The sequence below is a fragment of the Diadema setosum genome, chromosome 2 (genome assembly GCF_964275005.1).
Source record: "Diadema setosum chromosome 2, eeDiaSeto1, whole genome shotgun sequence".
Taxonomy (NCBI): Eukaryota; Metazoa; Echinodermata; class Echinoidea; order Diadematoida; family Diadematidae; genus Diadema; species Diadema setosum.
In genome coordinates this window covers 14811567-14839296 of record NC_092686.1, presented here as the reverse complement: position 1 = coordinate 14839296, position 27730 = coordinate 14811567, and the positions used below count along the sequence as shown (strand labels likewise).

The following is a 27730-nucleotide window of genomic DNA, read 5'->3' as shown; positions in this document are numbered from 1 at the left end:
GGTCTAGGCTGCGAGGGCATCGGTTTGACATCTGATACGGAATCGGCAACTTGAACTCCCTCAAACCAAGATGGCTAACGTTACGAGAGCTTTAGTGAGGTCCAGGAATAGTATAAAGACATTGCTGCAAGCTAATGTAAGTTTTCAAGTGCCTTGTCATTCGGCGGTTGCCACAATATTCTTCCCAAATTGCAGTCTATGTCTAACGTTAGTTACAGAAAGGTGGCAGTGGTGCACTGGTGGTCCCACTAATTAATTATGATGTATGGTATCACTTCAGTGCGAGAAAACTGTAAATTTAAGTTAGAAAGTTTATCAGACCACTCATAATCGAGTCATATATTTATTCTCAATTCTAGGCCTATACTACTGAAGATCTAGAATCTAGTAGTAGAACTACGTATTAGCTAGCTTGACTAGTGTAGGCCTATTACTAATAGGTCTACTAGATCTAGCCCGACCAGACACTGTTACGCTATGCGAAAACAGCGTCTGACACGCACGGCATGCAGCCTCGAAGTGAGGAACCTCAACACAACTACAAAACTTAGGAACATGTATACTTTTCTCCTTTAAACAGAATACTTTACTCACGTTAAATGCTACAGAAGAATAGTTCGCCACACTGGGTCCATGGAGACCACTTGCGATAAGTCCGTGGAACAACAGTAGGGGCGCTGGTCCGAGAATGCGGATCGTCCGCACAAACGAGGGTATCTTCGTAAACGCGGAAAAATCGCGTCCGCGAAAATCAGGGTCGGTAGCTTTTTCGCGGACGATTTTTTTCCTCGGGGCTTTGCGGGCGTAGGGGTACCGAACCGCACGTTCTAGATGCGATAAACGGATTCCTCGTGTACAAATACCCCTAGTTCACCGTCTACTTTTGTGGGTTGTCCGTCTTCCCGTGGATTTATCGCGCGAAATGTGAAAGTCGCTGTGCTGTCATTGGCAATACACGCATCATGGAGCAACACACCTACGAAGTAACCAATGCACTTTGCAGTGGAATTATGGCAAATTTGAACGGTATGAATATTTCTGATCGATAAAATATTAATTCTAATTATTGTTAATCAATATTCCGATTTCCGATTGCCTGGTTTGGCGACTGTATGCCGGTACCTAAAATCCCGTTGTGAACACCGTTGTGTTGAATATGTCGACTGCCCGTGCATGGCAGCTGCGTTCATGCCGACGCTAGTTTCCCATGTACGGTATAATGTATGCATGCACATGGACATTTAAATGATCACAAACAAAACAGAAAGTGCTTTAATATTCAAGGACCGGTTGAATAAAACTAACAACAAATCTTTATGCAAAAAAACAAAAAACAAGCACGAAAAAAAAAACGTAATTATTTTGAAACAGTGGAAACGAAATTATCAAAGATACTTCTTTCGATCGCATCTAACTTGTTAAATGATATTCCCATTTTTAAAATCCCAATAATGATTTATAAAATAAACGTGAAAATGGCTCCCGTAAGTGAGTACTGTAGCAATTTTAAAGACTGGTCTCACTACAGTTATAGAGTATGCAGTGCTGATAGTTTTAACCAAACTGTGTTTGATTTATTCCCGTGAATCATTGTATCTATATATGAGGGTGAGATCTCACCTGTAGGTCCGGTAGCACGCCCGTCATCGTGGAGTCAAGTGAGGGGAGAGGCCAGTACAATATTATCATGGTAAGAAAAGTTACCGGTACCAGAACTTCTCACATGATGGCCCACACGCATGCTTCATTAATCATATCACATTTGTTTTATTGGTTATTGCATCATAAGCAGGAACAGATTATACACTGTATGTACTTCTTTAGAAGTGTTATACGTGTGCCACATCTTAAATTCTGTTTGAATAGATACAGTAGATGCAAGTGTACTAACCAAACTACATCTGTTAATTTCATAAAGATGACCTCCAAGAACTGATGGATGTTCACATTGAGGAAATGAAGGAGTTGCGTAATGAAGGCCAAAACGAACCAGGTAAGCAACGTTACACATAAAAGTAACATTGATATATTGCTACTAATCTTATCACATTGCATATTTATATTTCTCTCCGTGAAACCGGAACATTTCTTGACAGTTTTTGTATTTTTCTTTCCTTGTCTTATGGCACAGATCCCAACAGCACAATCGAAGTTGAGCAAGGTAAGATTATACGATGTGTAGGATAATGGCAGCTCTGAAATAGGCCCTACACTCTTCCCTGAATCATTATTATTGCTCAACAATGCTTCTGCATGTTGCGTTGGCAAGAGGAGCTGATACGGTGCACTTGCGTTACTACGACACGAACGACATATTGTTACAACGTCGAAGCACATGCAAAAATTCAGATTTAAAAATAAACATCATTGAGTCGCTCAAAACTAAAACGTTTAATAGCTAAATGATTTTTGATTGAACTAAGTAACTTCCGGGCGACATTGAAAAAGAAAAACGAAATTTATTCAATTAGACCCTATAACGAAATGCGGGACGCTTCCGATATACAGTATAACTTCAGCATAAGAAAAATTTAGCGAGCGTTGCTTTGTTGAAGAACGCATCACATTTTAGTGGGTTTAAATAGAAATCGCTCTGCGTTTCACGGAACTTGCATTTGGCCATATTATAAGATAATCCGAAATGCAATAACGATCGTTTTTCCGAAGGTTCGTAATTCCAAAACACACAAATTCTGTTTGCAGTGTACCTAGATGTTCGTTGCAAATCCGAAATAAACTACTGTCCGTCATTGCGACATTGTTTGTATGGCATTAGTTACTGCAAAGATTCGTTTTTCCTTGCGTTCAGTAATCCGAAAATGAAATAAGGTTCGCTATTACGAAGGTTCCTTAATCCAAAAATGTTAGGAATCTTTGTGTTTCAAGGTTCGTTAATCGGAAATGAAAATCGTTTGTTAATCTGAAAACGAAGAGGTGATTATAGGACTGCTAACAAAAACATACATCATCGTTTTTAGATCAACAAGTCTTCGGATAATGAACCGTTTTCATTTCAGGATGAACGGTCTTTTTCTATGAACAATAAACCTTATTTCCATTATTTTTTTTTTATGATAAACGAAACGTAATAACGAACATTTTCTCATTGACGGATGAACGAACCTTCGGAAAAACGAATGATACATGTACTTCATTTCGGATTAATGGACTTTCAGAATAGCAAACCTTCAATTTCCTTTTCATATAAAAAGAACCTTTCATTAACGGATGAACGAACCTCCGGAAAATCGAATGATACTTCATTTCGGATTAATGGACTTTCAGAATAGCAAACCTTAAATTTCCTTTTCATATATAAACAGAACCTTTCATTGACGGATGAACGAACCTCCGGAAAAAATCGAATGATACTTCGTTTCGGATTAATGGACATTCAGAATAGCAAATCTTAAATTTCCTTTTCATATAAAAAGAACCTTTCATTGACGGATGAACGAACATCCGGAAAAATCGAATGATACTTCATTTCGGATAAATGGACTTTCAAAATAGCAAACCTTAAATTTCCTTTTCATATAAAAAAGAACCTTTGGAACAACCGTTAAGAACCTTGGGAATAGCGAGCCGTAAAACCGACGACCCGTCGAAACGACGAACCTTTTATAGTACAACGGACATTAGGAACAATGAACCTTTGGAATAGTACTCGAATCCTCAACTACTTTGATGTGATTTCAAACTAAGCATGGAGTACAAACAACTATCTCTATTAAATGTACATTATCAACGAAATTAGAGTGATAACATTGCATTTAATATTGCTTTTTAGCGTATTATGGGTAGTCGATAATCGCATACCGGTAATATAAACGGAGCTTGAGTGTTGGGTATTGTGTGTGTGTGTGTGTGTGTGTGTGTGTGTGTGTGTTGTTGTTGTTGTTGTACACAAAAAATTTGATACAAGGAAACAAAACTGCCGATCCCGAAGACTTTGTTCTAACGTCAGTGCACTGTACTTCGGCAAGATATCTTTATCGTAAATGACTGTAGCTTGATTATGTCGGACATACAGTGTATTATATTTTACATCAAATAGATTTATTTAAAAGAACAAAAATATGTCATGGAATGGGTTACCATGCATATAAAGAGAACCAGCTATGTTTAAGAGAGGTTATATAGATATATAATTTGAATGATGAACAACAAATTACATAATATAAGAGCTACAATGTACGCTCCTATCGTGTTTCATGTACAATTCTGCCGCTACACTCAAAACTGCCGAGTTACTTTTGTTGTACAAATTAATTACAGTATTTGTTCTTCTCTTTGATTCAGTGAATGATCTTGGAGGACAGAACACGACAGCAGTTCTAGAAATTGATGTTGAAGGGCACGTGTTCATGCAAGTTGGGCTACTCCCAATTCATGTTCGCATGTTCGGCTTGCTCCTCATGAATGTCGGCTTTCCCGGCGGCTCTCAGTACCAGTGTCACGGCGTCATGAAACATAGCTTGCACCTGTCGTCATGCAATTAACATCCAGAATTACTGCTCAACTTTCCTTCAGCTTGTTCTTGATGGAAATGACGCTGTAACCTTAATTCTCATGACTTAAATCTGTAGAAAAAGAAAATGACATTTTTATTTTGAAACGGGGAAAACTTGTGTGATATCAAAGTATGCAGATCGTAAAGTGACTGTAGGCATAATGTTACAATATTGTGTACTTGACCAACGGTGTTGTATATAATGTGAGGGACATTCCTTCCTGATATGTTGCTGTGTATGAACAGCTATGTGCTTAGCATCTACCCATTCTGTTTGTAACTGAAAAAAAAAAAAAGTCACCAAACTATCTTCTCCCGAGGACAAAAGATAAAAAGTCTTGACATCAGCTCCTACAATAAAGTCATACTTTTGTTTATGCCCTCCTCGGTAACTCCTAGGCCAAGATCTGTCTGTGCCAAACTGTTTGGTAACTGTTTAATAATAATCATTAAGTGCAATTTCACGTTCAACACTCACTAATCTTTTACAATTTACTGAGTTTATTATTATGTCTGTTATACTTAAATTGTCAATTATCTATTTGTTTGTTTCTTTTTTTTTTTTTTGCTTTCCAGTTATCTTACTGCTGAATGTTTCATTATTCTAGGCATACAATGTAATTAGGCTTTTAGTCTTTTTTTAAAGCATACTGCTTGTATCGTAATAGCTAGCATTAATATTATCAGCACAGAAAGGAAATGCATGCATCGTGTGCTGTGATACCTGTGCCTATATTTTTTTTTATATAGCATTGGCAATAAAAATGTGAAGATTTGTGTGTGTGTTTGTGATTAAATGGTACAAAAGTATGTACCTGATTTCTTGGCGCTTGTTTTGTTTGTTTTTTTCTTGATGTATGATAACAATTTCCTGGCATTTGGGTATACAGACTACTCTCAAGCACCCACATTGCATACACATGCATACCCACACAAGACTTCTAATACATACAGGTTTCGTCAGCGCTATTGAATGGAAAATACTAATGTGTGTCGTTTTCAACTAAAAATTGTAGTAATTGAATGATAGACGTAAACAGACTTGAAACTCATCTGCCTTTCACATACAAATCAACATGCCACAATAGGCCGCTTGCAAGAATTATTCACAATTTACAGAATCCCGAGTGAAACGTCCATGTAATCCAAGCACATCTAGAGATCTACTTAGGTATGTTATGCCGATGGTCTATACAAACATCACAATGATTAATAGTAGGACATCGATACTCACATTTAGGTTGAAGAGCATTTTGCTAATAAAACTCGATCCATATTGCTCCTAGAAACGCAAAAGTTGCATGACTTGTAAATTGATGTCGCAATGCGCAGCATGAAGCGGTACGTATATTTTTATCACACGAAGCGAGGTAAACACAAATGTATGCATTTGTGTTTACCTCGCTTCGTGTGGTACGTTTGTATTATAGAGATAGCCCTACATGTATTACATGTATGTCAGCTTCAACTTACAACAAAACATATGCATGGGCACACAGAAAACGAGGAAAGCAGTGATCTCTGTTTATTGCACATCGTCCTCATTTACGAGGGTCAAAGCAAGAAGCAATCAACAGTCGCGCTTTTGCGTCCTTACTTTTGGGGACAATCATAGTTTTCTAAGGTTATATCGGTTTTTAAGGACGCATCCTCATTTATCGGGACGCCGTTCGCCGAGAAGTCGGCAGCTTGCGACGTAGTCACCGTATACGAAGACGACCCTCATATACAAATACGATCCTCATTCTCGGACCAGCGCCCCTACTGAACAAATAAATGACACTTTCTGGCGCAATTCCTGACCGTCGGGCTTCGTCGTTGCAGGATTCAAAATGGCGCCTTGACTTATGCGCATGCGTGACCGGATGTGCTCCAGAGCGAGCGCGTGTGCGTTGAAAGTGTCGAACAAACCTTGGCGTCTGCGACACAATAACCCAGTACAGTTTATAGCTGTATACCTTATACTAGTAACCGTGCGTACGCTGCTTGAAAGGGCATTCACATCACGTGACCACCCGATATCTAAGCTTGGCCTGGCGTGAAAGATTGTGTACGGTGTGGACATGCGGGATATGATGATCAATTTCGGTAAGTTTCATTACGTACATTTGAATATATATAGCATCAGATGTAGAGTAAATATTGAAGAGTATACTCGATGAGTTTGAGGTGACAAAAATGATCGTAAGTATCAAAAGTCAAAGCTATCGTGATACGATTACGTCGCCTCTCCTAGTGATTGGTGGTCGCGCGCGTACAGCCCTGTCGCGACGTACCATGTACAGCGACTGGGCTGTGTATAGTTATACTAGATCCAGGTTTTAGTTCAGGGGCAGATAATTTAACGTTAGCTTTTTTCTGTCCAAGGAGGGGGTTTCAGGGACTGTGAGCTGGGTATTGCGAGGGAGCGTAGCGACCTAGCCCAAGCGAGCGAAGCGAGGAGGGGGGGGGGGGGGGGGGGGGGGGGGAGTGGGAGGGAGTATCCCCCTCCCACAGTAGGGAGAATTTTTCATTTTTAGGGCTGCCAGCTTGCGATTTTAACCTAATGCGAAACACAGCCCGAACGCGAAGGGAAGGATATTTATTGAGTCACCACGGTAGAGGGGTAGATTCGCGAGTAAATTCTAACTTAAGTACTTTAGTCTTAGAATTTCTTCAATTTGAATACTTACAGATTTGGTCCAATTATTGATAATACTTGCCTTGGTACGTTTTGCTCCTCCAGTGGTTCGTTTCTGCAAATATTGGAGACTTTAAATGATCCGGTCAAGAGGAATCTGTGAGAATGACAACTGCTCCGTTCGACGGATTTGAAACCTGTGCGCATGCGCTAACAGGAGTGCAATGTAGCCTTTTCACTAGGCCTTTTCGCTGTATTGCGTTGCTTTCTGGGCGAATGAAGAAGCCTATATTCCAGGCGAGCGCACAGCGTGAGAGCGAAAGGGCCTTGTCCAAAGGCGAAAAACATTTTGCCATTCATGCATATTCATATCGCCAACGCGCCATTGGGATATGTGCCTTCGCAAAGGTTGTTTCAAAAAACCAAGGGAGGAACGGGGAGAACGGAGATGGACTCATAGAAAAACTTCTTTTCAAGACCGTAGGATCAGTGTCAAAGTGTGCAAGTGAACGGCAAGTATGAGTTAGATAAGAGACATATGTAGAGTATAAAATTAAGCCTTTTTTCTGGTGAAATACATAACTTAAAGAGCCACAAAAATTTGGGGTTGTCTTTGAACGTTCAGTGACAGCACCCTTTCAACTCTGGGCGCTCCCGCAGTAAAACTGTGTACAAGGAGCACCCTGGGGTGAATTTTAACCATACTTGCATGCTCTAGATATCTATTTTTCCTCTTTTTTTGGCCCAATTTTTTTTTTTTTTTTGGGGGGGGGGGTGCAGCCCCACCCCCGCCCCAAGTGCACCAGAACACTTCTGTTTTTTTGTTTTTTTTTTTGTTTTTGTTTTTTTTTGTGTGTTTTTTTTTGGGGGGGGGGGCAAAATCTCGACGGGGGCACATTCTTGTAATGGTGTGAGATCCTCGGCGAGGGAGCGAAGCGACAGAGCAGGGGTTCAATTCATTGTATATCTGTTTTCAGTGGTCATGGAGTTTTATACCAAGACTTGAAAAAAATATATAATGAGGGCGTTAACTGATGACGTCGCAACAGTATCAGCAGCTAGCAAAAAGACTGTTCCAAGAGTTCACCGATCTCTGGCTGAAAGAGTGTTTTCTATTCATTAAGTTAATTCTTTAATATCCAGATCTAACTCCAAAATTCTCATTGTTCTTAACTTTCTGGAAGGTTGCTGTTGCTAGCGTAGCACCAGTCAGGCACCTGAATTTGCAAGAGTACCAGAGCAAGAAGCTGATGCAGCAGTATGATGTGACAGTCCAGAAATTCAGGGTGGCTGATGAAGCCCAGCAAGCTGTTCAACAGGGCAAGGAACTGGGTAATGCTTGATCTTATTTGTCTCGTGGTCGTGATCTGGCCCCATTATGACTAGCTGTTTCAGACTATCAACAGTCAATTTCTAGATGTCCAACTGTTTTGTGCACATTTCTGAATTCTAAATGTATAGATTCAACAGCCTTGTCCTTTTCCATCTCAACAATCCAGTTGCTACACTCCAGGGCCAGTTACTTGGTATAAAGTAATCTTTTGTAGCAGCTGGCAGATGAAAAGTATGAGCTGGGTTAAATTTTGAGCAAAATAAAAGTGAAGTTTTTATTGTCTCGGTGTCCGTTAAAATCATTACCACTGAGTGCAATTTAAAGGGTGTGTACAGTTCTGGTCGAGGTGAGGATTTAGCTTTTAACGTTTTGCAAGGGCTCCACACTAACTTTTATTTTTGGTGGCCCAAAGGCAAACATCCGACCTTTTTTGGTGGCCCGATCAGGCCACCAAATTCTTCATTTCTGAAATTTTGGTGGCCTGACGTGCGTTTTTGGTGGCCCTTGGCCACCGGGCCACTGTTAGTGTCGAGCCCTGATTTAGCTTTTAACGTTTTGCGAGATATTCAGAAACCACTCTATGAGATGTCAAAGAGCATGCAGTTCTAAGGGGTATCAAAAGTTTATTTGATGAAAATCGGTTTTGAAATGGCTGAGATATCCAAAAACAAGGTGAAACAAAGAGATCCTAATAAAGTTGTGGCATGTTGCCTTTTATTATTAGCACTTTTTTGGATATCTCAGCCATTTGAAAACCAATTTTCATCAAATAAACGTTGAATCCTTCTTAAAATTACATGCTCTTTCATATTTCATAAGAGGCTTTTCATTATCTCACTTAGGAATGTTCAAAACACGAATCCCCACCTCACCCAGTACTGTACAGTCCCTTTAAGAGGGCTATGTCACTAATATATTTTCCATGTTCTTGGAAATTCAAATAAATTTTAGAGCCAATGATTCTTAAAGGACAAGTTCACCTTCATAAACATAAGGATTGAGAGAATGCAGCAATGTTAGTAGAACACATCAGTGAAAGTTTGAGGAAAATTGGACAATCGATGAAAAAGTTATGAATTTTTAGATATTTTGTGTTGGAACCGCTGGATGAGGAGACTACTAAGGCTTGTGATGTCATATGAGTACAACAGTATAAAGAAAATATAAAGAAAATTCAACATATTTTCACTTTTTTCGCATAATAAAAGAGCACTTGACTTGCCTCTTTCTAAAGGCAATGGGAATAATATTACGCATAACATACATTGTATGTCACCAACGAGTCAAGGGAATGTGTACTTTTTTCAAAAGATGAAATTTTGTGAAATTCTCTTTATATTTTCTTTATATTGTTGTACGCATGTGACATCATACACTGCAGTAGTCTTCTCATCCAGCGATGACTGCACAAAAACTTCAAAAATTCATAACTTTTGAACGGATTGTCTGATTTTCCTCAAACTTTCAATGATGTGTTCTACTAATATTGCTACATTCTCTCAATCCTTATGTTAATGAAGGTGAACTTGTCCTTTAATGATGAACATGCATTGCAATTAGAAGGAATTGACATGTTGTGTCCATCCCATTTGATGAAATATAGTGTGTAGAAGAAATTGAATAGATGCAGTACATTTTGGTTTAGAGTATCCAACAAATTGCACCAGAATAGACAACATTCACGTATCCGTTGTATTAGGGTGTGCTACAGTCATGTTCACACTCTTCATGATTTCATACAGATGTCCATGAGATTGTACTGAAGGCTCAGATTCTAGCTGGAGGCCGAGGCAAAGGAACCTTTTCCAGTGGTCTGAAAGGTGGAGTACACTTAACAAAGAAGTAAGTTTTAAGAGTCTTTTATTTTTATCTTGTCTTGCCAAAGATGCCCACTTTCAATAGGTTGATTATCATGGCACTATTAACATTATATCCGTGCTGTAGGCAGCACTTTGGACAGCATTTGACATTGCTTGTTGTAAGTCCCTATTTCAGTATAAATGTAACTCCCCCCCCCCCCCTTCTTTCTTTTACCACAATAGCTTGGGCTTGGGGCATCATATTTAGACTAGATTTATTTTTGTTTGACCATACAATGACGAATTGTGAAGAGGAGTATTAACTTCAGTGGGTCAAAGGTTAGAGGTCAAAGTCAATAATGCATGATCATCCTACGTCCTCGAGATTGCATAAAAACAATGTATAATAATGTGTGAAAATGCTTGATATACATGTGTGGTGTGTGTGTGTTCTTGACTGTTTGGCAGCCCTGATGATTTGGGACCACTTGTGGAGCAGATGATTGGATCAAAGCTGGTGACAAAGCAAACCACAAAAGATGGTGTTCTTGTAAAAAAGGTACTTTGGATGTATATCTTTATGTGCAAGACTTTTGCAAAATGTTTGCTAAGTTCACATAAGTACCTGAGTGTAGTTCATACATTTTGTGCACAAGTGTATGATATAAGACGAGTGTGATTTTTCTTTGTTATTATTTGTTTTATTGTTTGTATGAGTAAATCAACAGACACAACCAAAGATCTGAAAAAGGGGACAAACAGAGAATGCTTAAACACTATCAGCTTCAAAGTAATCAATGAATGATCATGATTATAAGTTATTTGAAATTAGTTGGATAACCAGTAGTTGATTTCCATACATTGTAAGTGAATTGACAAGTAGGTGATATTAATTCCAAATACAACCAGGTCATGTGAGTGAGTGTTGATTTTAAGTGATTTGCTGTGATGTGATTTATATCTCTGAATATAAAAGAGAACAAGTGAGAAATCCAAATTATATTACACGTATAGGTGATGGTTGCAGAGGCACTGGACATTGAGCGTGAGACTTACCTGGCCATCTTGATGGACAGGGGGATGATGGGACCGGTCATCATTGGTAGTCCAGCAGGTGGTGTGGACATTGAGGAAGTTGCGGAGAAGACGCCTGAACTCATCTTCAAAGTGAGGCTCAAATATTTTTCCAAATTCTGTTTAGGTTTTTAGTAGTTTTGCTGACAAACAAGTCAGGAGGCTGATCCAGAAGAAGTAAAATAAGCTTGCCTTGTCAAAAGTATATATTTGACTTGTAATGCCATATGTCTTGAATAGGTTTTGTTTTGTGTCTTGGTTGTTAGTGGGGGGTTTTTTTCGGTTCCCATATGTGATAACTCTGCACTTTAGCTTTTCCACAACCTGCAGCATTTCACAGGTTTTTAGTACTCTAGTGTCAAAAAAGAATTTGCTAAATATTGCAATGATCATGTGATATGCTTGCTGGATTATAATACTGATGTTTGCAACCATGATCATATGCTCATTAGGGCTTTAATGATTACATGGAGATTTAACCTTAAAATTTAACCTTAAAATTAGACTTCACATTGTACTGTTCTTTCTACTCCCCTTTTTATCTGTTCTGTCATTAGGTGATCCGAGTATCCTCTCGGATCACCTTCTGTATCTGTACGGATTCTTTGTTCTTCTTCTTTCTTTCTGGACAAAAGTTGTGTTTCGATTAGCTCAGAAAGTGCTCTTGCTATCAATGTCAAACTTATACCATATATGTATCGTGTCACAAAGACGACAGATCAAGTTAAATCATTGTGATCAGTCGACCGTGACGTCACTATGACGTCATTATATGAAAACACATTTTCATTCATATCTCATTAATGGAATGGAATTTTTCAATGAAATTTACGTCACATAAAGTTCAAGTCAAGCTGATTCTACACATATTCTCAAAATTCATCTATGCGCTTAAAACATGCGCGTACGCGCGCATTGAAATATTTGTATGCTCCAATCGAGCTCAAATTTTTTTTGCACACGTTTCAGACCATTTGGAGCATTTTTTGAAAAATTGAAAAATTTGGACGGACGCGTACGCGCGCGCGCATATACGCACGCACAGCTCATACGCAATAGAAATTTCCCGTTTTTTCACACGTATCAGATGTCTGAAATGTCAAGGAATATTTCTACCAAGTTTCAAGTCAATCCGACTCAATATGACGTCATAAGGGCCCGACAAAGTTGAAATTCCGCGCGCGCGTCAATGGCGATATACTGTGCAACTATGCCAAAAAACCGCCAATTTTAGATCCGATTTTACTCGTCAGGATGGACGGTGACCCCCCATTTTCTTTACATATTTTGAAAGCTGATGAGTTGTACATGTCATTTCATGGGGCGGCAATGCTGGCAAAATGATTAAAAGATATGAAATTTCTTAATAAAGTAAAAAAAGTAAATTTTCAAAATGACGTCATCAAATTTTAAGTTCATTCGAGCGTATATCACTAATCCTTTGCCAATTTTCATCGAAATTTCAATATGATGTAGCTTATTGAATGCTCTTTCATTAATGTAATAACAACATTTTGATTAGATGACGGCATCACCTCGTAAAAATGGATTGAATGTAATCTTGTCAAATTTGACCAATTTACGTGTTATCTCTATGGGTGTGCAGTTTTTCTGGAAATGAAAATTGACATGACTATCTTTATCGAGCACTAGCTCACTTATGCTTCGGTGAATTTCTCCCAGATTTTAATATGTTGTAGCTGAGACTTTGTGCTATCGTAAGTGTGCCCTTCGTTTTTTCATACAATGTCTACATCACGTCAAAAAACTTGGTTGAGATTAAAGCTTATCTTCGATGTATTGAAATAGTTCTTTCTTTCTGCAACTTTCTTTGCAATAACTCAAGAAAAACATATCCTATCACCCCCATATTTTGCACATGTTTAGTTCATGTCACGTACATTATTTTAGAAAATAACAACTACTTGATCAGACGCCAACTTGGGTATGTAAATTAGGGTCAAAGGTCATAAATGGTTCATCCTGTATCTAAGTGAATACATGTCCTATCTCTCCCATATTTTGCACACGCAAAGATCATGTTACAAGAATCATTTCACAAAATAACCACTCTTTGCTCAGATGCCATCTTGTGTGTGCAAAGTGGGGTCAAAAGGTCATATGTACTTCTTTCCGTTTCTTCGTTATGACGTGTTATCTCTATGGGAGGGAAGTTTTCTAGATGTGAAATTTGACATGATTGTCTTTATCGAGCACTAGCTCACTTACCCTTCGGTGAATTTTTCTGAGATTTTAATATGTTGTAACTGAGTCTTTGCGCTATCGTTGCATGCCCTTTGTTTTTTTTTTTCATATGATGTCGGGATCACGTCAAAAAACTTGGTTAAAATCAAACTTATCTTCGATGTATTGAGGTATTTCTTTCTTTCTGCAACTTTCTTTTGCAATAACTCATGAAAAACAGCCCTTATCACCCCTATATTTTGCACATGTTTAGTTCATGTTACGTACATTATTTCATAAAATAACAACTACTTGATCGGACACTATCTTGGGTATGTAAATTAGGGTCAAAGGTCATAAATATTTCATCCTGTATCTTAGTAAATACATGTCCTATCTCTCCCATATTTTGCACACGTAAAGACCATGTTACAAGAATCATTTCACAAAATAACCACTTTTTGCTCAGATGCCATCTAGGTTGTGCAAAGTGGGGTCAAAGGTCATATGTACTTGTTGCTATATCTTCGTTATAGTGTATACAGATTTGGTACCAATGATGGCAGATATGACTCCCTTTTCTAAATGAGAATCCAAACATCACACGTCCAATGTCTCTGAACACAGATGAAACCTGCATGGTCATGCCTATTGCGATCAGGACTTGAATCATTGATTAAAAAAAAAAAATCGGATCACCTTAATTTGTCACTGATGACAAATTACAATCTCTAGTTTGTTCTTCTTCTTCTTCTTCTTTCTTTATTTCTGGACAAAAGTTGTGTATCTACGTACTCAAAAAGTACTCAGAGTATCAACTTCAAACTCATACCATATATGTATCATGTCCCAAAGACGACAAATCTAATGTATCATTGTGATTGGTCGATCGTGACGTCACTATGACGTCATTATATGAAAACACATTCTCACTCCTATCTCATTAATGGAATAGAAATTTTCAATGAAATTTACGTCACATATAGTTCAAGTCAAGCGCATTCTACTTATATAATCAAAATTCATATTTTCTCTTAAAACGTGCGCGTACGCGCGCGTTGAAATATTTGTATGCTCAAATCGAGCTCAAATTTTTTTTGCACACGTTTCAGACCATTTGGAGCATTTTTTGAAAAATTGAAAAAATTGGACGGACGCGTACGCGCGCGCGCATATACGCACGTACAGCTCATATGCAATAAAAATTTCCACTTTTTTTACACAGATCGGATGCCTGAAATGTCAAGGAATATTTCTACCAAGTTTCAAGTCAATTCGACTCAAAATGACGTCATACGGGTCCGTCAAAGTTGAAATTCCGCGCGCGCGTCAATGGCGATATACAGTGCAACAATGCCAAAAAACTGCCAATTTTAAATCCGATTTTACTCGTCAGGATGGACGGTGACCCCCCATTTTCTTTACATATTCTGAAAGCTGATGAGTTGTACATGTCATTTCATGCGTTGGCAATGCTGGAAAAATGATTAAAATATATCAAATTTCTTAATAAAGTTAAAAAAGTAAATTTTCAAAATGACGTCATCAAATTTCAAGTTCATTCAAGCATATCTCACTTATTCTTGAGTTGATTTTCGTCCAAATTTCAATATGTTGTACCTTATTAAATGGTCTTTCAGATATATAATAACAACAATTTGATTGGATGACGCCATCACCTCGTAAAAAGGGATTAAAAGTAACATTGTTAAATTTGACCAGTTTACGTGTTATCTCTATGGGAGTGCAGTTTTTCTGGAAATGAAAACTGACATGACTATCTTTATCGAGCACTAGCTCACTTACGCTTCGGTGAATTTCTCCCATATTTTAGTATGTTGTAGCTGACACTTTGGGCTATCGTTTGTGTGCCCTTCGTTTTTTTCATACGGAGTCGGCATCATGCCCAAAAACTTGGTTGAAATTAAAGCTTATCTTCCAAGTATTTTCATATTCCTTTCTTTCTGCAACTTTCTTTGCAATAACTCAAGAAAAACAAGCTCTATCAGCCCAATCTTTTGCACATGTTTAGTTTATGTCACGTACATTATTTCATAAAATAACAACTACTTGATTGGGCACCTTCTTGGGTATGTAAATTAGGGTCAAAGGTCAAAAATGTTTTATCCTGTATCTTGGTGAATACATGTCTTATCTTTCCCATATTTTGCATACGTAAAGACCATGTTACAAGAATCATTTCACAAAATAACCACTTTTTGCTCAGACGCCATCTTGTCTGTGCAAAGTAGGGTCAAAGGTCATATGTACTTCTTTCTTTATCTTCATTATGACGTGTTATCTCTATGGGAGGGAATTTTTCTAGATGTGAAAATTGACATGATTGTCTTTATCGACGACTAGCTCAATTACCCTTCCGTGAATTTCTTCCAGATTTTAGTATGTTGTAGCCAATGTAATACTCTTTAAGTTTTGTGAATCAAAGTTTTAATCGGATGATGTCTTCACCACGTGAAAATGGATATAATGTAACCATGTCAAATTTAACCAGTTTACGTGTTATCTCTATGGGAGGGAATTTTTCTGGAAATGAAAATTGACATGACGGTCTTTATCGAGCACTACCTCACTTACTCTTCTGTAAATTTCTCCCAGATTTTAATATGTTGTAGCTGAGACTTTGGGATATCATCAGTGATTCTTCATTTTTTCATACAATGCCGAGATCACGTCAAAAAACTTGGTTGACATCAAAGTTATCTTCGATGTATTGAGATATTTCTTTCTCTCTGCAACTTTCTTTGCAATAACTCAAGAAAAACAGCCCCTATCATCCCCATATTTGGCACATGTTTAGTTTATGTCACGTACATTATTTCATAAAATAACAACTACTTGATCAGACACCATCTTGGGTATGTAAATTAGGGTCAAAGGTCATAAATGTTTTAACCTGTATCTTGGTGAATACATGTCCTATCTTTCCCATATTTTGCACACGCAAAGGCCATGTTACAAGAATCATTTCACAAAATAACCACTTTTTGCTCAGATGCCATCTTGGCTGTGCAAAGTTGGGTCAATGGTCAAATATACTTCATTCTGTATCTTCGTTATAGTGTATACCGAATTTGGTAACAAAGATAGCAGACCTGACTCTCTTTTCTAAATGAGAATCCAAATATCACACGTCCAATGTCTCTAAACACAGATGAAACCTATATGGTCATGCCTATTGCGATCAGGACTCGAATCATTGATTAAAAAAAATCGGATCACCTAATTTGTCAGTCTTGACAAATTCCAAGTCTAGTTGACTGTCTAAATTGTTCACATTTCTTTTTCCTTTCTATCTCATTTTTGTTTTTAATTGTGTGACCCTAGGAACCTGTTGACATCAATATAGGTGTCACAGATGAACAAGCAGTGAGAATGGCAGAGAACTTGGAGTTTAAGGGAGGTCTTATTAGAGTGGTAGGTACTCATATCAATTGCAAAGATACATTTGCCAGTACCTTTAAGGGGAGATTATAGTGGATTGAAACTCTTCCATATGCTTATTTATTGATTTTTTACATTGCAACCAAGATGTTTTGCCTTGCTGTCTGTTGAAAATGAGTTAGTAACAGGATCACTGAAAAATGTTACTGTAAGGGGCAAATATAAGCAATTTAAATGTCATATAATTCATGATGTTTTTGTGTCAACAGTTAAGGTCAGGTTCCAAAATTTCACTTCTGCACCAAAAACTTGATTTTATCAAAATAATCAGATTTGGTTGGTGAATTTCTTTTATTACCTGGTAATTGACTGATCAAAGCATTGTGATGATTACTGTGATGTATTACACTGTAAAGATATTCCGAAATAACCAATGAAGGATTTTCAGCAGAAGGGTAGTGATACAGTATGAACATCATTAACTTCTTGATAACAGAAAGAAAACAAAGCAAAGAAATATTTTAGTCATGTTAGGCAGGTCAAGATATCACTTGACCACAAATGAATACATTTGCCATGTGTCATCCATGGAAGTAAGTTTAATTGGAAGAAAGGAAGACTTGTAGAAAAAAAAAAGAAAAAAAAAAAAAACAAACCTTCTCCCCCATATATCTTTTGTACCATCAAGAATCCAGTGTTATAAAATTTATTTAACCCAACTGGGTGTGACACTTGCAGGAAATGCTGCCCATAAATATTGAACTATTTCATTGAGGGCATACTCACATGCAGGTTCTGAGAGCATCAAAAACTTATTTTGATTATCACTTCTTTATCTGGTGGGCTAAAATATTTCAGATGAATGCCAATATTTAGTTTTTATTGATGATGTAACTTACACAATGTGGTTTAAGCTGGAAAAGAGAGAGAACTCGGGTTCTGCAGAATCTTATCCCCTCTGAGAATGCAAGTTATTTTGCTTCTGTAGAAGTCCATTGTTCTCAATGGTCAAGAAGTATTCTTTGCTGATGCCACCCACAGGCAGCTGACCAAATCAAGAATCTGTACAAGCTCTTTCTTGGAGTGGACGCTACACAAGTAGAGGTCAATCCATTTGGAGAAACCCCTGATGGACGAGGTAAGAGTGATTGAGAACCCACACCCCGTGTTCTTCTTGTAACTCCCCTGGAAGTTATAACAGTGGATAAAAAGTGACACTGTGTTGGTAATCTTGAGCAAAATTATCAACAAGAAGCCTACAGACTAGTCTTGAACCACACACTTGATGCTACACATTATCTTTAATAGCCAAAAGACTGAGCAGCGATATATCACTGTTGAGATTTTATTTCTGTGCTTGATTGTATGTTGGTCTTCTCATGTTGTATTTGTGTCATTGCAGGGCTGCACACTAACCCATTTTTTTTTCTACTGGTCTGACCTGTCTATCAGACCAGTAGTTTTATGTTTGTGGGGGTAGTATTAGATGCTTATAGACTCGGGAGAATGATCGAGGTATGACTGCTTCTTGTTTGGAGTCAGGGTTCAAGTGTCTTTCTTTATTCAATGTTCTACAGTATATTCCAATGCATTTACATTTGATACATCATGTTTACAAAACATTTCCTGGTGACATTCCAGTGGTTGTTTACATTTGTACACATTGCTTACATACTGTATGAGATGTGGTGAAGACTGAGTGGCAAGAGGAGTGGAAAGGAAGTGGGAATAGATTGTGATTTATCAGCTTGTCAGAAGATTTATATAATATTGACTGGCCTCGAGGGAGATACCAGAAAATATTGCCCAAACTGAAAGAATATTGCCCGAGTCGAAGACGAGGACAATATGTGACCCGCTACAACAAAAAGGTCCTAAAGTCGCGCACGGTCGAAGCCGTGAAAATCGAGTTTGAAGTCAGAGCATCATAATTGGTCGAAACTTACGATTTTCTGATTTTGACATATTATTGGAGTCTGACATGTTTTCTATCATCTGTCAAAATTTTGAAGCAAAATGATGAAAGGAAAGACCAAAAAATAGCGTTTTTCTGGGCCATGTTTTTGGCCCTTCAACCAAGCAGAAACCGGTTCGAAAATTTGGATTGAGCGCCACAGATAGGCTCCGCCCCTAACAACGACCGGAGTGATCTCATTGGTCAGTTTGCTGCTTGCCGCTAACCGAAGCGTGAAGCTCGCACACTGCCAAGTCGACTGGTGCGTGCGGGCGGAGTGCGCTATGCCCAGCCGCTTCTCCTGGCATCCTGGTCACTGATTGGTCGGTGAGGAGACCGCTGACGCTGTGCTTGAATGAGCATTTCGGGGGTTGCTAGGGTTTACCTTCTATTGTCCGGAGGTGAAAACTGACTTGCGTGTGCTTGACCGCGATTGCGTCGCGAGGAAAACTTTTAAGGCGCTTTTCTCGAAACAGTGATTTCCCATACGTCTCGACATGCCCTCTTTTAAACATCGATATCTCCACAGCCGATTATTTTCATAAGATGTGTTACATATCAATTTAAAGCAGAAAGATTAGGGAATTTTGTCATGCAATTTTCAAATAATCGACCTCACCCGACTTTAGGATCATATTGTTGTAGCGGGTCACATATTCTTTCAGTGCGGGCAATATTTATCTGGCATCTCCCTCAAGGCCAGTCAATATCATAATTATTACCTATCCCCTAGTTAAGATAGGAAAGTGAATACGGCTATACACTATGATATAGATCAAGCCACATTTGACTACCTGTAGATCATCACCAACATGTCGAATAATTGACAAATTGTTCATCAATGTATATCATTCAACTCCAACTTCAAAGATACATATGTAGTTGTAACAGGCGAACTTCAAACATCTGAACGCTTTTACACTTTATTTTTGCTTCTGTTTCAATTTGGAGAGTTGTAATAACTGATGGTCACTGTGCAGTTATTGAGCACAAATGGACTAGTCATTGTTTGACGCGTGGTGCTGCTGGAAGTGGTCGACCTTGTATGAGTTGATTTATCGGCGTTCTTCTGCGGTGCGTGTAATCGACACGCAGCGACCTCCTTGAATGTTTTCTCTTCGTGGTCGACCGGAATGTTTACATGTAAAGCAGGGAGGTTAGATTCCACTCCTTCTCTTCCCACCGCCCTGTTTTACAGTGCACTCCCATTATAACAAACACGTTTATAACAAAATTCTGGTTATATAACGAAGTAAAAATTTGGGCTGCAATGTCGCACTCTATGTATTTCTATTGTTTATTTGCTCGGTTATAACAAAATTCCAATATAACGAAAGAAAACTGCCGAACCCGAGGATTTCGTTATAATGGGAGTCCACTGTATATGTAAAAACCCGGATGCTCGTGATATGCTCTAATATCGCCCGCTGAACTCCCGACCCTGCAAAATACCAACTGTAATTGCCTCGCAAAACTACCTCGTATAGGTAATAATGGTTGATCTTGACTAGAGACAGAAACCAGAGAATTGATAAGGAACTTGACTGAGAAAGGGTGGCTGTGAGATGGATATAGATTCTGGGAAGAATGACTTTGAAAATGATACATATTGTTTGCTGCTACATCATATAGACACAATGCTTGTTGTACAGACACAATGAGTAGGTATAGTAAGGGTACTAGGTCTCGCGCAGGGACCTAATGATCGCGCATACCGTAACTGCGTATAGCAAGCGATATTACGCGTAGGACTAAGCGCAAAATTTGCCGATACGCCCATGGAATAAACATACCTGACTTACCGCTCAACATGAGAAGGAAGCAGGTAAGAAATTTTGATTTCCAACAAATTTTCCACTAAATTTCCAATTCTTTACCTTGTACAAACCTACCTTCCCTTAAAATCTGTTCTAAGGATGTTGTAGCCTAGACGTGTCGTCTCGCTTGTCTCGTTCGTAGTGGATAGAATTCGTAATTTGTTCGATCGATCGTTTACCACGTGACGTCATCATACATAAGAACAATGTATGCTGCCAGCTACGCTGAAATACTGTTAATAAATGTTGTTTTAAGTCAAATTTTAACACAACGATTATGATATTACAAAGGAATAAATATTTCAGTCTATCGAAGTTGAAGTGTGATTTCAATTTGAATTTGCTTGTGATTTCTTGCGCTAACTTGTGATATATTTGTGACAGGGGAGGGCTATAATGATACTGAAGAAAACAAATTAGATGAGAGTGACAAATGTGTGACGAACATTTTTTTTTTTTTTTTTTTTTTTTTTTTTGGAGAGGGTGACGAATGGGTAAGCACACACACAAACACACACACACACACGCAAAATATATGTTCATATTTTACTTTTTTCCATTTTATATTACGTGTATATTATTGGTTAAAGTGATTAGAAATATTGTAAGAAAACTTTATAAATGAAAATCATTAACGATTGAAAATATCAATGATAAGAATAATGATAATAAGAATGATAAAATGATCGATGATGGTGGTGGAAGAGATAATAATAATAATGAAAATGATGATGATGATGATTATGATGATCGATGATGGTGGTGGTGATAATAGTAATAATGATAATAATAATAACAATAATAATGATAATAATAATAATAACAATAATAATAATAATAATAATAATAATAATAATAACAATAATACACACAAGTTAGGTAAAACTGCTGTTGCTTAACAGGGACAAATTTAATATCAAGTGAAAAAATATTCTACGAAAGCCGAAGCACGTTACAGCCGCAGAGGGGCAGACACAAATCACGCATGAAACTACAGAGGGCAGCTGCGCGATCTTTACATACCCCTAGAAATTGAACGCATAAAAAAAAGTCCGACATACAAACGGCGACAGCGCACTACTCCGTCATCGTATCATCAGGAGATTCTGGGAGGTGATTTTTCTGCATTTTCGTGATATTCATTGAGAAATTCAGGTACGATTATGGAATAACTTCTATTATAAGAGCATTTCAAATTTTCGTGCGCGATATCTAGACCCCTCAACCATACCCAGTTTTTCCAGTTTCTACTGGTCCATTTCTGAAGAAAAAATGACTGGTCCAATAGTGTTTTTTAGTGGTCAGGGACCGTTGAACCAGTGCCAGAGTGCAGCATTGCATTACGGGCTCATGGAGACTTTGTACATTTCATGCCATCTCAGAGGTACTTTTTGTCTTATTTTTATGTAACACATTCTTGGCATAATAAGATGCAGCCAAACAGGTACACATTGACAGATATGGGGGTATTAAAAAAGTGTTAGTGAACATTAGTATGTTTGTTTGTTTGTTTCATGGTCGAATGTGTAAATGCTACCTGTTAAACCTTATTTCAGCTATGTTTTAGCACAGAATACCTGACATTTGAAATATGAGTGTGATTTTTCACTCTGCAATAAGCCAGTTCGCAATTACCTCATGTACACATTGGAACAAATGACCTTTCTTTTTTCACAGTTGGTTAGTCACTTCACTTGTTTTCAAAGCGGCATAATGCATAAGCTTGCCCGACGTAACAGTTTATGGAATTCATGTTCGAACAAAGAATGAACTTGTGTTTAGATCAGAATACCCCATCAGTTGACAATTTAGCAGGCATCCATTTCATTGTTTTGTATTGAATGCAATAACAGCCTATTTCCTTTTATATTGCAAAATCCCATTCTTGCTATCAGGTGGATGTGCTGGCAAGCACCATTTAGATAAGGATCACATGAATAATCATCGCATCACAGATGCTTATCTTAGTGAATTTACAAACCAAAATGCTTTTTGGTACAAATGACCTTTTTCTGCTCATGCGCAAAGTGGAATTACGAACTAGTCTATTATGTGAGAAACTTCAGGTAAGTGCAATATGCAGAGGGTTTCCAAATAATGCATGATCTATGTGTCTCAATGGTCTTCCAAATAATGGCATAAAAACTGGTGAAAATTATTTATTTTATGATCATTTTTTTGACATTTCTTGAATGAAATATGATTACTGTAAAAGTGGATATTTTCGCGCGACTAATTTTTCGCGCTTGGCCGGGTAAGAAGAGTTTCGCGTGTTTTTAATTCCGCAGAATCAAGACATCACGCACAGGAACATATGGCAAGCAAAAATATTCGCGTGCTTTTATTTTCGCGCTAGTTTCTGGTTGCGCGAAATGCACGAAAATTTCAACACCGCGAAAATTTCCACTTTTACAGTACAGTTCTGAAAAATGTATGTTATTTTCTGGTGGTTTGCAGAATTTTTCACTGATGAGCTGAGATCGGTTGCTCGTAGGAAGGGATGGCACAACATGATTATATCATATTTCATTCCTTTCATATTTCATTCCAGTGGTATGTTTTGATGCCAAGATCAACTTTGATGACAATGCGGAGTTCCGACAGAAGGAAGTCTTTGCCATGGATGACCAAACCGAAGCCGACCCCAAGGAAGTCCAGGCAGCTTTACACAATCTCAACTACATCAGCATGGATGGCAATATAGGATGCTTAGGTTGGTGGAGAGCTACTTTTACAATTCTGTTTCACTTTCGTTTTCCAAAGACATCTTGTGATCATGTGACTACAATGGTTAATGAATATTGATGTACAGTGCACTCCCGTTTCAACAAACACTTTTAAAACGGAATTCTTGTTAGAACAAAATCAAAATTGAGGTTGCAAAATTATAATTTATATGTCTTTACACAGTGTTCTGTTCGGTTATAACAAAATTTCTTTATAACAAAAGAAAATTGCAAGTCCCAAGGTCTTGATTATAAAGGGAGTGTACACTATCTAGTTTGCAGTTTTTATCATCTTGTAATACAACATATCTTTAATTCCCCAAATTTAGAACTTGCCATCTATAGTCAAATCGTAACATAGTCTCCACCTATTCCATCTCCATCAGTCAATGGTGCCGGTCTTGCCATGGCAACCATGGACATCATCAAGCTTCATGGAGGAGAGCCAGCCAACTTCCTGGATGTTGGAGGTGGTGTCGGGGAGAAACAGGTGTTTGAGGCATTCAAACTCATCAGTTCGGATGATAAGGTAAGAATGAATCAGTTAGTTCAGCAAAATTTAGATGACTTCACCTCACTGCTAGCAAGCAATCTCCTTACAATCATTTACAGTATTAGGTGATACCAGTTAGCATTGGCTCAGTGGATACTGTTTATGCCTCATTTAATATAATGTTGATTGGAATATTACCAGACAAACTTTGTGATGTAAAGTGTTGCAGTGTGTTTTTGTGTTCTTTTTGTCTTTCAAGAGCTGAAGTGTGCTTGCTCTTGGATAAGATGTGGAGATTGGAATCCCTGTGGGAAGGAGGACTGCATCGCTTTGGTGAAAAAGATCTCTCCTCAAACTCATCTTTCCATGAATGTGGGAGAAATACCTGTTTATTACATCCTCCTCACAGTCAGTCATCCGTATGTCTTTTCTTGTCTTTGTGCATCTGTTAGGTAAAGGCCATCCTCGTCAATGTCTTTGGCGGCATTGTGGACTGCTCCACCATCGCCAATGGGATCACCGCTGCCTGTCGAGGAATGGACCTGCAGGTGCCCCTGGTGGTCAGATTAGCAGGTCAGGGGAATGCATGTACCAAAACATTGCGTTTGCTTCTCTTAAAGTCTAGTAGTCATCTTTTACACCCTGTCAATTCTAACCAGAGTTAATCTAAAGTTTAGAGATTGATTGAAAAGTTGGGTTTGTTTGTTCGTTGTATTTTCGTCATAGTATCATGTGTCAAATTTAGCTCAAATTACTGTTATCACTGCAGCTCTGAACATGAAGGAATTTCCTTAAAACTTGAAATATATCCATATATTATAATAATATGACCAAATTACAAATATTAAACAAAGTGACCCAGACTTCATGCTGCAAGAGGTGATTATCTCAACGGATGTGCAATTTTCTTTGATTCTTGGTTGCTGTTAGAGGATGTAAAATGAAGGCTGGAAGGAATGAATTTCTTTTTATACTTATTCCTTTATCTGCTTATTAAATCAGTCAATATATACTGGGATAATGATATAAAAGGTACAGTCCACAGTACCTGAAATACATCAGAACAAAACGCAGAAAATGCTAGGTCTGTATTTGTCCATGGCGGCAATTATTGAAAGCAAGAGATTATTAAGCAGAGGGGTGAAGATATGAAATATTAGTTTTCTTCAATTGTCTGCCCTCTATACAAATGAAATTTGTAAGATTACAACTGCTGATCCACATTGTTAACAAACATGTCAGAGGACATAACAGTGTCAGAATTTCAGAGCTTGGGTATTTGTTCCAAGTTCATTCCGGCAACCAGATAACCTGGTGGTAGGTCGCTGCCTGGAAAGCAGTAGATGACCAGCTTGATTCCCACTGGTTCCTGTTTTTCCAACATGTTTGTTAAAAATGTAGATCAGCAGTTGCAATCTTACAAATTTCGTTTGTACATAGGGCAGACAAATTGAAGAAAACTCATACCTGACATCTTCATCCCTCTGCTTAATAATTTCTTGTATTCATTTAATATGCCGTGTCTGCCTTGGACTACTTAAAATAACAATGTCAGAATTTCAGAGCTTGGGTATTTGTTCCAAGATCATCGTGTCACTACCAGCAACCAAGGATAGCGTGGTGGTTGTGTGGCAGCCTGGAAAGCAGTAGAGTATGCTTCCCACTGGTTCCTTTTTTTTTGTTGACATGTTTGTTAAAAATGTAAATCAGCAGTTGCGAGCTTACAAATTTCATTTGTACAAAGGGTAGACAAATTGAAGAAAACTCATACCTGGCAGCAAATTGTTATGTCATGTGAAGTGTGTTGTGCTGTGTTATCAACTCCATCTTGGATGTACTGTTACTCTGCTCAAGTGTTACATAATACTGGCATGTCATCAAAATTTTCAGTTTAGCAGGTGTGCCACTTTCATTTTAATGTTGAAATTTATGTCTTTGATTCTCATATTTGTTCCCTTTTTTTAGGATTTAATGTGGACAAAGCAAGGAACATCCTTAAGGAGAGTGGCCTTCCTATAACAACAGCAGAGGATCTAGAGGATGCTGCCATTAAAGCTGTGGCTTGCCTGAATTAATCCTTTCAAGTTTGACCTGCATATGTGGTGAAATGACAGCCACAGAATGCGTGATGATTGTGTCAAAAAAAAAGAAGAGATTTTAGATAAATATATTAGATATACTTCAAAATCTAAGCTCCTGAATGAGCTTTGAGAGCGTTTCAAATCATGGAGAAATCTCTAACTCTTCTTATTGACTTGAAACCCACATATAATTGTGGGAAGCCACAAGATAAAAGTTTGCAGAACTTTTCAGCTTCCATGATTGCGTGAAAGAAAGATTTGTGCGACAAGAATGCAAATAAGGTTATAGCATGACACTGGCCCAAAACCAAAGATGTGACAATCCAATTACAGTGTTTTTCTCTTTCTTTTTCTTTTTCTTGTCATTTCTTTATAGAAATCATGATAGACCCACATGCTTAAATCTTTGTTATCGATTTGCAGCGCACATGATTTCCATCAAGTGTATAATCTCATCTTGATGTAGCCAGTCCACAAGCACAAGGATTCTTTGTACTATGTGTAATGACTTTTAGAACAGATTGCGACAAAGCTCAAGTTTGGAAAAAAAAAAAATGTTGCCAAAACCATACTCTGGGATATTGAGTAAGCCAATACGTGTAGTTTTACATGTCATCATTACCTTGGCCTTTTGAAAGGGAGGGTATAATAGAGAACATGTATTATCCCTTTCAGGATAATGTTGCTCCGTTTGCAAGACTGTATTTATAATTTCTTTCCTGATACATTGTTGCATTGAAGGAGTATTGATACAGATTTAAAATCAAAGGCATCCAAACGCTGGAACTTCATTTATTTCCAGGCTATGTTTGCTCTCACAAGGGTGATGTACATTTTATGCTTTGCTGCAGGGCCCTGATATTTGTTTTCTGCTGTGCACACTTTTGTTGATGGTATTCAATTCATTATAATGAAGCACTGAATGTCTGTTGTGAACCCTGGATCTATGAGCACAGATCAAATGAGAGGCTCCGTGTAATTCATATAACCCAAGACAGTCTTTACTCGCAATGCCTACCACTGGTCACTTTGACAATTTTCAGGCATGAACAGGGGCAAAAAAGTGGAAGGTGTGGCTTGAAACTGTATTTTGCCATTTTAGAATGATACAGGAAATATGCCTCTGACATTGTGTAGTAAAAAATGCTATTCTGCTTCTCAAGTTTTGAAGCTCGTGTGGTAGTTACTCCTTTGCATACCTTACGCTACCCATGTGTTTGTATGTCAGTTATTTGCTGTATTGCTGAGTAATGCTTCCATTTTGTGGGATATATAATTATATATTTTAAGGCGATATTGCTGAGCTAAATAACCCCCTTTCTCATTCCACTGGAGGAAAGTGATGTTCTAAATATACACACAGTACATGTATGTAGTCCTACTGCATTGGAAATTACCTGGTATGCATGTGTGTGTGTGTGTGTGTGTGTGCAGCGTCTTAAAAGCTACTGCTATTGAATGGAACCAAACCCCCTGAAATCAGGTAAAGATGTGAAAGTACCTCGACACTGTCTTAGTTGGTTGGGGGGGGGGGGGGGGTTGAGGGGAATGATGTAGCAAATTTCAGTAATGCAGCAAAAACAATTGTGTATTGCATGTGGCAATACAGATACATAGGCATATCTGGCCAGATATGATTTACTGAATCCGATAGAAAATCTTGTGTTCTCAAGCTGTGTGAACCATTGCACAGTTGCCATTTTATTCTTGTAATAAGTGTAGTTACATATAATC

General features: G+C 38.0%; 1 protein-coding gene and 1 long non-coding RNA gene across 2 annotated transcripts; both read left to right on the top strand.

Annotated features, from left to right (window-relative positions):
- LOC140246176 (succinate--CoA ligase [GDP-forming] subunit beta, mitochondrial-like) lies at positions 1 to 27526 on the top strand. Its single transcript, XM_072325615.1, has 11 exons — positions 1 to 136; positions 8318 to 8465; positions 10209 to 10308; positions 10734 to 10824; positions 11280 to 11432; positions 16869 to 16958; positions 17967 to 18063; positions 23248 to 23409; positions 23809 to 23951; positions 24368 to 24488; positions 25881 to 27526. The coding sequence occupies exons 1-11, from the start codon at positions 71 to 73 to the stop codon at positions 25988 to 25990; spliced, it is 1281 nt and encodes a 426-aa protein (XP_072181716.1). The 5' UTR covers positions 1 to 70; the 3' UTR covers positions 25991 to 27526.
- LOC140246178 (uncharacterized) lies at positions 1913 to 4430 on the top strand. Its single transcript, XR_011902447.1, has 3 exons — positions 1913 to 1993; positions 2132 to 2161; positions 4303 to 4430. It is a non-coding gene; the product is annotated as an uncharacterized lncRNA (long non-coding RNA).
- Positions 27527 to 27730: the final 204 nt, after the last annotated feature.